At 43.2% G+C, this 14,258-nt stretch overlaps 1 protein-coding gene across 1 annotated transcript in view; it reads left to right on the forward strand.

Moving 5' to 3' along the window:
• Window positions 1–1,029: 1,029 nt before the first annotated feature.
• The window catches only part of RSBN1L (round spermatid basic protein 1 like), a 45,113-nt gene continuing 31,884 nt past the window's right edge, over window positions 1,030–14,258 (forward strand). The window contains exons 1-2 of the mRNA XM_005526081.3: window positions 1,030–1,615; window positions 12,766–12,879. Coding sequence (XP_005526138.2) covers window positions 1,030–1,615; window positions 12,766–12,879 — 700 coding nt within the window. The remainder of the gene's footprint in view (window positions 1,616–12,765; window positions 12,880–14,258) is intronic.

The raw sequence follows: 14,258 nt of genomic DNA on the forward strand, positions 1-14,258 counted from the left end.
CGTGCCAATACATGGTGTACAGACCTTCTCAGAGCAATTTCATTTGGCTGTTATCTGCCAGGTTGGGTTTAATATGGCAGAGGCTCCGTTCTTCCCGCGGCGACCCGGATACCCGAGGTGTGACTGACCAGAGCAGGAGCCCGGCAATGCGAAACTCCAAGAAATTTCTGTGCATTTCCACGACGCTTCCTGCTGACACCAGAACTTGGGGGAATTTCGGTCTGCTCCTGAACCGCGGCGATGGCAGCTTTAGTCGCCAAAGGCACGACTGGGGAGCTCCTATTTGGGACACTGAGCTCAAATCCCTTCCCTGAGCCACGGCGGTCAACGATTCCCTGGTGACAGACACCCGACTATCCCCGGGGAGCTGGCATCGGCACCTCGCACAGCCTCTGCCTTTCTCCCATCAGGACCTCCGGAGCTTCCAAGCTTTATCTGACTCCCTCCAGGATGCGGGAGAGCGTAGAGAACTCGGGTTCAGAGACCGCCGAATGAACAACCCTCCGGCCCCGGGACATCCCAATGGACAGGTCCATCGCCTCCCGGGGTACATCCACGGGGAACGGCGCTACTCCAGACCTTCCTTATTCCCAAACAAACGCCCCTCCCAGGAATAGCCCGCGGGGCCGCGAGGATCCCGTCAGCCGCTCCCAGAGCGGAGAAGCCAAAAACCTGAGGAGTTAACGAAACCCCCGGGATGCGGCGGGGTCCAAACCTTCCTTACTCCCAACCAAACGCTTTTCTCAGAAGCGCCGCCTCTCCCCTGCTCCAGTCCCCGCTGCGCTCCCCTCGCGCCGCCTCCACCCCCCGCCCGCCCCGACAGCGCCCCCGCCCCCGCGCGCCCTGCGCACTCAGCCGAGCCACCGCCCCCAATCCCCTGAGAGCCCGCCCCCTCTCTCCGCCTGCGATTGGTCGCTCTCGCTGTCTGTCCTGTGCCTCCCCAGCCCATTGGGTGAGGCTGCGGCGCTGCCCCGCCCCCAGCGCTGTCGGTTGGGGCGAGCCGTGAGTAAATAGACGCCGGAGCCCAAGATGGCGGAGCTGCCCAGTCTCGGTCGTGGCGCGGCGCCCTCCGAGCAGGAGGTGCTCGGAGCCAGGACGGCCGCGGACGCGAAAGGTTCCCGCGGATCCCAGCCGGCCGCCAAGAAGGTGAAGGGAGCTGAGGAGCGGAGCCTGAAGGGCGCTAAGCGCGTCAACGGTGAAGGGGGCGGCGGTGGCGGGAACGCCAAGCAGCCGCTGCCCGCGGTCGTGCCCAGCTACAGCGGCCCCGGGCCTTGGGGCTTCGCCACGCTGCCCTCGGGCCCCTCGGCGGGCGCGGGGGGCTTTGCGTTCCCCTCCCCGCTGCCCCGGAAGCTGCTGCCGCCCGCGGTGCTGCTGCCGCCGTCCGCCTCCCCCTCCTCGTCCCACCCGCAGCACCAGCACCGCCACCACCGGCACCGCCTGGCGCTGGCGGCCGAGGCGGGGGGCGGCGGCAGCGCCAAGCCCAAGAGACCCAAGGAAAAGCGGGATAAGGAGAGGAGGAAGCACGGGGTCCTGCCCGTGGTGGCGACGGCGGGAGATGGCGGCGGGGCCCTGAGCCGGGAGGAGAACGGGGAGGTGAAGCTGCTGTTCCCGAAAGGTGAGCGGCGGGGCAGCGCCGGCAGCGGAGGCCGGGAAGGGAGGGCTGGAAGGGGCAGCGAGCGCAGGGAGCTCAGCACAGCAGCTGGAGGTGGCTGTGACCCCGGGCCGGGGGCTGCGGGCAGTGCTGGACCCGGTCACACGTCGCTGGCGTTGTGTAAGTTCGTGGGGAAGGCAGCGGCGGCTCAGTCCGCCGTCAATTCTGTCAAAAAAGGGGGTGTGGAATTAGCGATGGCGTCAGCCAGAAGCTGCCAGAGGCCCTAGGTTTTCTTACCTATTAGGGAAATGAGGATGCCGAGTAATTTATTAAAAATGTGCGAACAAAAGTAAATTGAGGAAAAACGGAGAACATGTTGCAAAAAATCTCCGTAATTTTAAAATTAAATCGTGAATCATCTCGTTTCTTAGGCTATTAATTTTTATAGGCTAGGTCATTGAGTACTAGAGAGCATGCAGTTAAGATTTAGATACGTAGACTTTTGAAATCTCACGTAGTTGCTGCTTCAGGCTTTATTTCTTGAAGATCACATCTCCCAAGAAATGCTCGATGCCTTCAGGATAAGGGGAGGAGTGCTGGGTTAGTTCATTAGTGGAGTTGGACAAAAATGGCTATTCAAGGTAGGACAAGATGTCTGGCCAGGCAAGAGTCTTGCTTGGATTCCTGTTGTGATCAACAGTAAATCTTGGAAACTAAAAGACGCTACATGACTGTATGATGACAGTACATAAATACATGCTTTTATTTCTAGTGTGCCCTTTCCCAGTCTCCAGTGACCTTAAACCAGATGTTGATGCTTTTATATTTACATTGAAATATAAGGAATTTGAAATGTGCACTCCATTACCTAGTTTAATCAAGTTTCATTTCTTTCAAAGGAAAGATAAATTACAGCTTTTGTGTGAATTTAGGTTACTTTGATTGTGGCCTATACCTGTAATTGCAGGATCAGCCAAGGTTGTACAGAAATATCAATATGCCTTTTTGTCTATTGATTATGTTTTCTGAGCTGCCTTACTTCCTTTTCCACTAATTTCCATGAGTATCTTAGTCTATGATTCACTTTTCATTGAGGGTTTTCTCTTTTTTTTTTTTTTTATTTACTTGGATCTTGATTGGTGATGTACAAGTGGGTTTTGAGTATGTAATTTCAGTGCTTTCAAGTGTTCCATTTTAGGGCTTTTTTCCTCACTTTTTTCCTGTCCAAAATGTGACTTGGAAAAAGCCTTTAGAAACAATGCTCAGTACACATTTGATGTTGGTGAAGTCATTTTGTCTTCAAGGATAGCTGCTAAGAAACTCACCCAATATCCTTCTTGCAAAGCTATGTGATTAATAACCATGTTTGCTCAGATTACCATAGTGTCCTACCAGTGTTAAAGAATCATGTTAGTAAATCTTGGAACCATATTACAATATTACAATAACAAGATGAAATATTCTCTTATAATAGTCACATTGATAAAAGAAATTGACACTGATAGTGTTAACTGAATAATTGATGTTATTTGTCTTTAAAGAGGAGATTCTGTACCTTGTATCTGGAAAAGATACTTTTCTCAAAGCTTATATACTTACAGGCACAATTTTTTTCCTTTTTTGTTGCTGAATGCTCAGAACAGATCTTTTTACCTTACATTTATTCCTTGAAAGCTTATCTACATGCAACAAATAAATTTTCCATGGCAAATGATACCTGTTTGGCACCTGAGTCTATAGATTTCTGTTTAGAGGAAGTAGTTTCTAAAGCTAAAATTTTGTGGCATAATTTCCTATATAAAAGAATATTTTAATTAATCTGTATATTTCTGCAGAGAAGGTTGTGAGAAAGTAAAGGATGCACTGAGTCTTCTTCTGAGAGCTGCCAGCCTTTCAAAAGTGATTCAGTATTTGACTGTAGATTAAAGAACAGGTTTGTGCTGTTAATCCTGAGAATAAATTACTTTGCAGAGAGGAAAGGGAAAAATGCTGTTATGATGTAGGGAGAAAAGAATGGCTGGGGGGCAGGCACATAGAATCCAAAGTGCAGAGGAAAGCTAAGACTGACATTAAGGTGGGTGGGTGGAATAGTCAGGACTTGTGCATAGGGAGTGCTGAAGCTACAGAGTGGAAAAAGATACTAGAGGGACTGTGGTTGCAGCACATGATGAGGGAATGTGGAATGAATTTGAAATACTGACAGGAAAGGAAAATAGCAGGCAAAAGCAGTATGGGGGTGATTCTTGTCTTGTTTTGGGGCAAAAGATTATACTTAGATGCTGTAGAAAAAGCCAGGAAGGTTAGAGAGAGGTAGGATAGAAAGAGAGTGAAAATTTTTGGGCAGCCTACAGATATGACATGGGTAAATTTAGACGATTTGGTGTAATTATGAAAAGCTGACAAGCTTGCACATACAGAATATATGAGGGCCAGGGAGGTAGGGATAAAATATTCTCCTTTAGGTGTCATGAGGTGAGTTAGTAGAAGCTGTCATCAGTCCATTCTAAAAATCAGCCTCTTTCAGGTACGTGCAGCCTCTTTCTTGTTCCTGGAGTCTGCAGTTAGATAACCTTTTTGCTTTTGGTGCAGAAGTAGAAAAAGAGCAGCAGTGTGGAATTGATGGTACTGACTGTTTTTCTCTGCTAGCATTTGGAACTGAATGCATTTGGAACACATGCCAGTGTTGCACCTGCCAGAAGGAGAATTGTTTCAGTGGGCAGACTAGAGGTATAGAGGCAGAAACACGAAGAAAGCAGGTGGAATGGGTGAGAGTTCCTTGGTTGTTTTGAGGCTCTGGAAATGGAAGGAGTCCATCCTCCTGTTAGCAGCCAAAATGGAGATACATTGCAGGTGAGTACATGGGACAGAGTGGAATTCCCAGTTGTTCCAGTACCTGTGAATGAGGAGGAGTCGTGTTTCTGGTTGGTGAGCTCTGTGCTCTGCTGCACAGAGCTCTTAGGGTGTGAGGAGAAAAAGCTTTACCTTTGTGGACTGGGGGCCTGCACAGATTTCAGTACTAGAGAAAATGAGGAGTAAAGCTAGGGGAGTCAGGAGAATGGCAAAATTTGTCTCATGAGATTGTTAGGATTGTGGTATAGACAAAATAATACAGGGAATCAGGGTGTGCAGTGATGTGGAGTAAATGAATGTGAGATCTGGCCTTGAGAGTAGTAGCAATTGCTAACAATATTGCTAACAATTTTAGTTTAATTACTAAAATTAATTTTAGTTTAAATTTTAAATTTTAGGTTAATTACTGTAGTGGTGATAGGAGTATTGACACTGAGGAGGAAAGTGTGAGATTTTTCACCTTGCTTTCAGAAAAGCTGATGATAGGAGCTGATGTGTGTTCTTCACTTGCAGTAGTGATTATGAGGTAAGGGAGCATAGTTCTGAGGCACCCTTATTTCCTAAGTCATAGGAAGATGTTAAGCTTGGTAGTAGCCAAGATGGATGATGCATTTAAAGCTTTTCAAAAATGTTTATATTTTCAAGTCTTTCTTTAAAGACTTCTCTGGTCTTCTAATTAATTGCCAAGGGCTTTTAAGTTGCAGAGTCATAACCAGGCCTTACAGCTTGTGATTCCATTAAATGAATGGAGTTCAGTGACCCCTTCAGAGATGATCTACCATGCAGAGAACCTGAAAGAGCCTTTTGCTGGATGCATGATTTATTCTGCAGATAACGAGGTTTAGGCTGTTTAAAATAAGCTTGAATTTCACTTGCCATGTACATTCTGATAGTGGAACTAAAGTTGTGCAATGTTTTTGTTTTCAAAACACGGTGTCAGTCTGACAGAAGTGATTGCTGTACATGCTATGACTCTGCTGATTCAGTTAGTCATTTAACTGATACTCTGCTCTAGCAGTTCATAGTTGAGCTTTGCACTGTTATGAAAACGATTTCAGCTCAGCCACTCCCCACTTCATTAAACAATGCCTGTCCAAGTCTTTAGTTTTGGTCCCTATACTTGCTGTGAGGTGTAATGAAGTTGCATGATCCACCTTTTCTACTTTTCTTGCCATTTCTGTGTACAATTTCTCTTTCCCTTCCCCCCCCCCTTTTTTTTTTTTCAGTGATCCATTTGCTGATAAGATTGCCTCAGTGTGCAGGCAGTTGCAGAATGAGGCTGACATCTTTGAATTGTAGATGGGGATTACCCATATGAGCAGGAAAGCTGAATATGGTGCTGTAGCTCTTGTTTTTAATATTATTCGATTTTTTTTAGTTTTAGCTCCTTTTACCCCCCCCCCCCCCCCCCCCCCCCCCCCCCCCCCCCCCCCCCCCCCCACCCCCCCCCCCCCCCCCCCCCCCCCCCCCCCCCCCCCCCCCCCCCCCCCCCCCCCCCCCCCCCCCCCCCCCCCCCCTTTCTTTCTCCTGCTGTCTTTGAAAGATAAAATTTGATTTCAGATGAGCATTTGATTCTTCTGGTAACTGTTACCTTGTGTTGTGTGACTCTTCTGGGATTTTAGCTTTCGAGAAGTTACACTTTCCAGTGTTAATAATTTTGGTGTGCATCCAGTGGGATGCTCATTTCATAGTCTCTGTTATCAAAGTAGGTTGAAGAAGGTTTTGGATCTTTTTCCCTTCTTTAGAACTGGGGACATGCATCTTGCTTGTTAGGTTGTCTTATTTTTTCTTCTGCTAAACATATCCTCCTTCTGTTAACTTCTATTTCCCTTTTTTTCTTTTTCCTTGTACTACGTGGCTTGACTCACTTCCCCCTCCTCTCTGTTGAATTTTTTAAATATAGTAGTCATTTTCATGCTTACGAGGCTTCTTGACCACTCTCATCTGGATTCTTCAATTTATTTCTATTTAGATACCCTACTATAAGCAGCAATGCCTAGGAAGTATTTTGGGTTTTAAGTATGGTATTCAGGAGGAAGAGGGACTTCTTAAATTTCTGGTGTTTGAGATTTATGTGCAGTTCAGTTTTCAGAGCTGGTACTGACATTAATGTAAGTATGCACTGTTGGGATAAATTTGGAGCACTGCAGCTTTTTGTTCAGGGACCCTGGCCCCTTTGTGATAAGATAACCTGGTGCTTGCTAGGCAGAACGCAGTCTTTTTAAGCTGGAGAACTGTGCCCTTCCTGTACCCCAGAATCCAGCTCTGTGTTTAATTTCTGCAGCAGAAACTTATTCTGAATTTAGAATACCAAATAGTTTTTCTTAGTTGATAGAAGATCAGGAGGCTGAAACATTTGATCTGAAACCTCGTGAAGAGGCCTTGTTTGCAGCTGTCACATTCTGTGTTACTGATTTCTGATGCAACTCCCCAGTGCTTGAGCTTAAACTTGGCTCATTCAGTTCTGCATGTAGAAGGTCTCCTTGGAAATATGAAGCTTAAAAGAACTGGGAGCTGTAAAGATCATATTTCAATTTTTTGGAAGTGGTTTTAATTCTGAAGGGATCTGTCTTCCTTTTCATTCATTGAAGAGCTTGGGGAAATGTTCTTGCCTGATAAGGGGATTTTTTTTAGTCATATCTTGGATTTTAAACTTAAATTACTGAAAGAGTTGGCAGCCATATATTCCTGGTTGCTGGGATGTGAAACCTGTCCCTTTTTTGATGATTTTTTTTTGTATCTTGGAAATACTGTATTGGTTTTTCCATGTTCATTAAGTTGGGAAATGTGCTCTGCAGTCCATGTTGTAGGATTTAATAAGTGCAGGTGTTAAAGCTTTTAACATGGTGATGTTAAATGTAGTTCATGTACCTGCATAACCAGTTAAACATGGCTTCTTGAGGTTTTATTTGTACGGGTGTTTGTTCAAAGTGAGGAGATTGCTGATGGAAGGGATGGTAACTGATGTTCTTGTATGCCCCTCCTTATTCCCCCTTCCTTTTCGTTACACTGCTGGTGTTATCCATATTGATGGTGTCCCTTAGCAGTAGTCTGTAAATATTTTGCCTCATGTGCAGTGACAGCCCTTAAATCAAACAGAGGAGAGAGAGAAGCAGAATACTTTGAACATAATCTATGACTGACTACTAATGTGAATTACCATCTGGAAAATGATGCAAAGCAGCTGCAGCTTTTGGCATCTGACAGCATTGTACAGCTCTCTTCTTTCAGTGCTGAAATGGACTTGCTTGTTTGAGCTCCTGCATGGGCTTCAAGGTGCAAATTTCCCAAGTGACAGCCACCACGCTGCATATGGTCCATCCACTAAAGAGCACTTCCCATTCATTCTCTATGCTCTTATTTTACCATTTTGTCTGTAGAAAGTTTGCAGTAGAGGCAAAGATCTGGTTAGATTTCTGAAATCAGGATGGTGTGATCTGTGAATTTGTGTTCCTGTATGTACTGCTTAGGAAATCGTAGCAGTCATTATGAGAAGGTATCTCCTGAATTGGGAAACTAAGAACTTTTACTGTAGCCTTTAGCTGTAAATAGCTATTTAATGTATAAATACAGTGTGTATCCATTTCTTTTGTTTATGTATTTAACCTAACATCCAGAAAAAGTAGCTTTGGAATTTGAGGAGGAAGTATGCATACTATTCTTAATTAGTTCAGTTCATTGTGTAGAATTGTTGTATTTTTCAGATTCCCTTTAGAAAGGTGAGATGGCACACACCATAATAAAATTCTTCCTGTCTATATGTAGCACTTTTTTTATTTTAATGTACTGCTGTTGCAGCATTTCTTTCATGTGTGGGTGTATTGTTTCTGTAGCAATGTATGCAAAGCGAAGAATATGGACTTTATGGTGACAGTCTTTACTGTGAACTTGAATGAGACATGTAGAAATCTCTTTAATTCTTTGGGTGTTGTATTTCCTCTAAACAGGGATACTTATTCCTCCAAACCTCTGTATTTTAAAAAGTATACACTGGTTTATTTAGTGGAGTTGGATTGGATTTGCGTGGCAAGGTTTTGGTAGTAGGGGAGGAGATACAGTGACGGTGAGAAGCTGCCAGTGATGGTGGTAGCATCTCTGGGATTATGTATTTTAAGAGGGGGAAAAAGTTACTGCACAGAACCAATTGCAGCTGGAGAGATGAGTGAGAATATCTGAGAGAAACAGCCCAGCAGGCACCCAGGTCAGTGCAGAAGGAGGGGCAGGAGGTGCTCCAGAGCACCTGCAGAGCAGATTCCCCTGCAGCCCCTGGAGAGGCAGCTGTGCCCCTTCTGCCCAGGGAGGTCCATGGGGGAACAGATTGACCTGTAACCCCTGGAGGACTCCACCCTGGAGCAGGTGGATGTCCAAGGAAGGCTGTGACCTTGTGGGAAGCCTTTGCTGGAGCAGGTTCCTGGCAGTACTCATGGAAAGAGGAGCCCATGGTGGAGCAGGTTTGCTGGCAGGACCTGTGACCCCATGGGGCTCAGCACTGGAGCAGGCTGTGCCTGAGGGGCTGCACCACATGGAAAAAGACCTGAACTGCAGCAGTTTGTGAAGAGCTGCAGTCCATTGGCAGGACTCAAAATTGGAGAAATTTGTGGAGTACAGTCTCCTGTGGGAGGGTCCTCACTCTGGAGCAGGGGAAGAGTGAGAGGAGTCACCCCCTCTTCAGGAGGGAGGAGCGACAGAGGTGATGAAATGACGACAATCCCCATCCCTCTGTGTCACTCAGGGGAAGGAAGCAGAGAAAACTGGGAGTGAAGTTAAGCGCGGGAAGAAGGGAGGGGCAGGGGGAAGATGTTTTTAGTATTTGTTTTTTATTTATTACCCTACTCTACTTTTGATTGGTAACAAATCAATTTTTTTCCCAAGTTGAGTCTGTTTTCCCCATGACAGTAACTGATGCTGCATATGATCTCTCTTTTTCCTTACCTCAACCCATGAGCTTTTTGTTGTATTTTCTCTCCCCCTCCAGCTGAGGAGGGTGGTCCTGGAGTGGCTTTGGTGGGCACCTAATGTCCAGCCATGGTCAGCTTGCTTCAAGAGTTAGGGGTAACTTTATAGTAATAGTGACTTTTTTTTTTCCCTCAGTCAGTAGAACTTGAAAACTAAGGACTGAACCTAGCTCTTACTGAGCTTCCATAGCTGATTCCTGCTGTACTTGGATTTATATGGTTTTTTTTAACCCAAGTAGGGAGTATTTGCAAACTCTGTTTAGTCTATGAGTAGTTATTTCCTGAGCAGTGTATTTCTTTGTCAAAATCATATAAAGTAAAAGCATGTGTTTGATAGGTGGGGCATATGAAAAGATAGATTTCTTTCTTTTTTTGCCCTGGGATACAAGTTATTTCAAACAGTTGGCTTTTAGTTTTAGTATCTTTGGAGGTATGTAAAGGCCAAGGAAGGCTGTGTAGTTGGGCTGTTTTTTTCCATGGAGGCTCATTTCATTCTCAGCAGCTCAAGAAGCTTTTTTAATTTTTCTTTTTTATTTGTTAGGAGTAGTCTTGGTGGAAGCTAACTACAGAATATTCTGTGGACATGGAAAACTCATCATAAACATCTTTCTGCCTTTTACTACTTTGTGATCTTGTTGCCCCACAAATGAAATGGAGACCAGTAGTGGCTTCTACTGGTAAATTTCAAACAAGCTGTACAAGAACATTCCAGGTTTTCATAACTTCAACAGAAGAAAATTCTCTTGTTTTCCCTTGCCAGTGTCACTCACTTGTTTATTCTATGATATGTAGGTTGTAAATTGCTTAATATTGGGGGTATTAATTTTAAAAGAGTAATTTTGTGAAGAATGTTCATGTTTCTGGATGTCCCTGAGGATAATAATCTGCAGAACTTCGTCTGAGTTTTGTTTTTTAATTTTTCAAGCCAGACTAGGAAATACTTATTAATACTCAAACTCCAGGCATTTGAACTGAGGATTAAGTTGAAGTGTTAATCCATATAGTAATTCTCATTTTGACACAGGTTTTTTTAATATACAAAGATTTTTTTAAAATTTCAATAGTTATTTATGTTTTTTTTTTTAAGTGAACTGTGCAATACTGTGATTTCTAGAAGGGAAAGTTTACTCCAGACTTCCCTCAGTTACATTTACGTTGTACTTGCAGCTATTTACTTGTTCTGTTGCTGGGGGATGTTACAGAAATCATTCCTTGCTTCTTTTGTTGGGAAGGTTTCACCATTGACTTTTAATTGCTTTGTAGATGTGAAAATAAATTAGAGGCTCTTGAAAAGGTTCTCTGTTTTTATATGTTCTTCTGACAAAACTGGAAGATTCATTGGCCTGTAATGCTTTTCATGAGCTGGCTGTAAGGGGTTCTTTGAGTCTTTTGTCCTCTTTCAGCAAGACTCAAGATTTGTATATGCTCTTCAATCTTGCTTTGATTTGCAAGTGGTAGCAGAAGTCAAGTGTGCCTCTTAACCATACAAAAATGTTGAGATGAAATCTGGGTCTTCCCATGTTAATTGTAATTCTGGCTGAGTTGATCATTCAGCTAAGATTATAAATCAAGCCTGGTGTTACTGCCTACTAGCTGAGTGTCTGCTTTCAGAGTGTTACATTAACTCCTGTTGTACAGTTTACCCAGTTTCATACTCAAGTTGCAAGGGATTTGAAAATTAGAGATTCCTTTTTGGGGAGAAACAGGTTGGAGAGGAAGATTTATGTCTGTTTAACCTATTCCTAGAAAGGTTTGTGTTGCTTAGGAAAGCTTGTTTGGTTTCCATGGTCTGCTATACACATAAATCTGCTTTGTCATCCATCCCTTCCCACAGAGGTGTTAGGAGGAGGCTGTTCTTAGATGACTATTTCAGTCACTAAGAACTAAGACATCCTGTAAGTGCAGCTACCTGATTATATTTGTGCCAGTATAGTTTCTGTTCTCTCCCCACTGCTTATGATCTGTGGAGAGGCAACAGACATATCTCAATTGCCATCTATTTTGGTTTTTATTTGACTTATTTTCTTAAGACTCTCACTAAAATACATTCTTTGCTTCACCCTAAGAATTGTGAGGGTTTAAGTTCTGTATTCTTATTAGAATACTCCTCAGAGGAAAGATATGAATGTTGTGGAATCACTGTTAGCGCATTAATTTATGTGGATTACTGTCAGTTCTTTGCACCTTTATCAACATGCTTCCTGAGCAGTTTGGTTAGGGGTCACTCTACATTGCCTTCTGGAATTGAGGGCGTTCTTTGGATTGGTTCTGAAATATTTCTGATTTGTTAGTAGTGAGCATACTTGCTGCTTCTATTTTATGTGAATGCTTAAGGAAGAGTAATTGGATTTCTTTTCTTCCACTTGGGGTTTATAATGCAAGTACCATGAATAAAGCATCAGGGCTGTCTCTCAGTTGTATTACTGAAGCATAACGTTATGTAGAAGCTCAAAATCAGATTTCCTCTTTCCCTGTGGAAGCTAAAAAGCCGGTGAGCTCTTGGAGCAGGTACTGGCTTCAGGCCAGGAAATAAGGCGTGAAGTGGCTGCAGTGCATATAAGCCTAGTAAAATCTGACTTCTTTAGTCCTTGGCCTCATAAGTGAATCTCAACTTGGCTTGCAAGGATGACTGCTTGAAATTATGAATTCCTCTAGGTCTAGTATTTTACATGCAGAAAGCATGCCTAAAGGCTCTGCTTTTCTATGTCAGGGATTTAAAAACCTGGAGTGACTTGACAAGAAAGTAAATGAATAATGAGACTGCTCACGGAAGCTGTTGTAGATAAGCAGGGGAAGCATCAGTGAATTAAATCTGCTGTGTGAATACAGCACATCCCATGTTTTTATTAATTGTATCTGACTGCTATTAATGCATTAGCCTGTGAATGTAATATAAAAGATTTTTCAGTTGACGGATAAAGCCATGTTTCCCAGGTATATGCAAAAGCCTTTAAGTTCAGAGTATGTATAGTTAGGAGGTTTTCAGTGTAGATGTGTACCAAGAAAATGCAAACTGTACTCTTTCTTTCCCCCAATTCTTATGTAATGCATGTAATTCCTTTTCAACAAATGAGTTGATGCAAAGTAAGAGCAAAAGGTATAGGCATACACAAAAATTACTATACAGTTAACTTTCTGGGTTGTTGCATGCAGCCACAACATAACAAACAAAACTTTTCTGAGTTAAAGAAGCTTATGTTGGATTATGCAACAGATAAATATTAGCTTTTCATATTGTAAGTACTGGGATTTCCTTGTAACTCCTCCTCTATATCCTCTTAATAGAGCTTGCATAAGAGTAATAGGAAACATGTATGTGACAATTAGTTTTCTGTTCTTGCTTAATTGTGAAATATATTTGCATTTCAGGTCAAATAAAAGACAAAGTTAAAGAAAGGGAAAAGAAGCAAAAAGAGAAGAAGAAGCACAAAATAATGAATGAAATCAAGAAAGAAAACGGAGAGATCAAATTACTGCAGAAAGGTAGGTTCAAAATATGTAGTGATTTTTCATTCTAGTGCTAGAAGTATTTGTGATTGGATAGTATTAAAACACAGTATGTTTTTCATTTGACTTAGGCCATTTTTCCTGGTTAGTTGGTACAACAATTGCAAATTAAAACATGTTGTAGATGTTAATTTTTTTGAAATTAAAGATAAAACTATCATCACAGTGTTGCATATACAATAGTAGTAACAGGAAAGACCAGTACTTCAAGGAAAAATATTAGTGATTATTCAGTAACTGCTGACAAAAGGTGTAGGTTATCGTTTTATATGTTGTGGCGAAGAAAGATGAATGCATGTTACATTTTATGTCTAACATTAATTGTACAAGACTGAATAATTAAGGTGTTATAATTCAGGAACTTTTGCAGATACTAAGCAGTTGTATGCAACAGGCAGTCCTAATTTTGGCTAATTTCTTTAACTGTGTTTTCTGTAATGAAAGGTAGTTAAGGTTACATTCTCATGTGGCTTGTACATCCACTGAATCTTAGAGCTTTACAGTAGTTGGGGTTGGAAGGGCTCTAGTCCAACTGCTCCAAGTATGATCAACTAGAGCAGGTTGTCCAGGATTATCAGACTCTGTCTCCAAGAGTGGAGGCAATAGTCTCTCTGGACAGCTACATTCAGATTATATATACAGATTTTTTTATAATGGTGATGGTAAGAGACTGGAACAGGTTGCCCAGAGAGGTGACAAATATCCCAACCCTGGCGGTATTGAAGGTCAGGTCAAGGATTGGGCTCTGAGCCCCCAGATGTAACTGTGAAGCTGTTCCCACTTACTGCAGCGGGTTAGACTAGATGGTCTTCAAAGGTCCATTCCAACATAAACTGTGTCTGTTGTGTGCCTATGGAGAAAGACAGCTGGGTCTGAGGAGGCTCAAGGGGAATCTCATCAGTGTATGTAAAAACCAGACAAAGGAAATGAAGAAGGTCATCAACCTGTGCTTCATGGGTTTATTCCTTCCGGGTGCTGGGTTTTGCCCACCCCTCTGTTAACTTTGAGTCCCCAAGTTGGCCCATTTCTACAGCCTCTTGAGATCCCTCTCACTGGTGATGTAACTCTGGTGCATCAATTCCTCCTTCCAGTTTTGGATCATCTGAAGCTTGCTGAGGGTGTGCTCTGTCCCATGATGCTATTAATGGAGAGGCTGAACAATACCGACACAAGATAATTAAGGTCTGGATCAGTCCAGCAGTGACTGTTTCCAGCTGGAATTTGTGCTGTTGCTCACAAACCTTTGAGCGCAGCAGTTAAGCCAATACTTGAACCACCTTACTCCTCACTTAGGTCGTGCTGTGTCAGATTTTCTGTGAGGGTGTTGCTCATTTGAGTAGACCAAATGCTTTTTT

Source organism: Pseudopodoces humilis, chromosome 5, assembly GCF_049639895.1.
Source record: "Pseudopodoces humilis isolate 2021_Gansu_Grassland_sample_001 chromosome 5, ASM4963989v1, whole genome shotgun sequence".
Classification (NCBI taxonomy): domain Eukaryota; kingdom Metazoa; phylum Chordata; class Aves; order Passeriformes; family Paridae; genus Pseudopodoces; species Pseudopodoces humilis.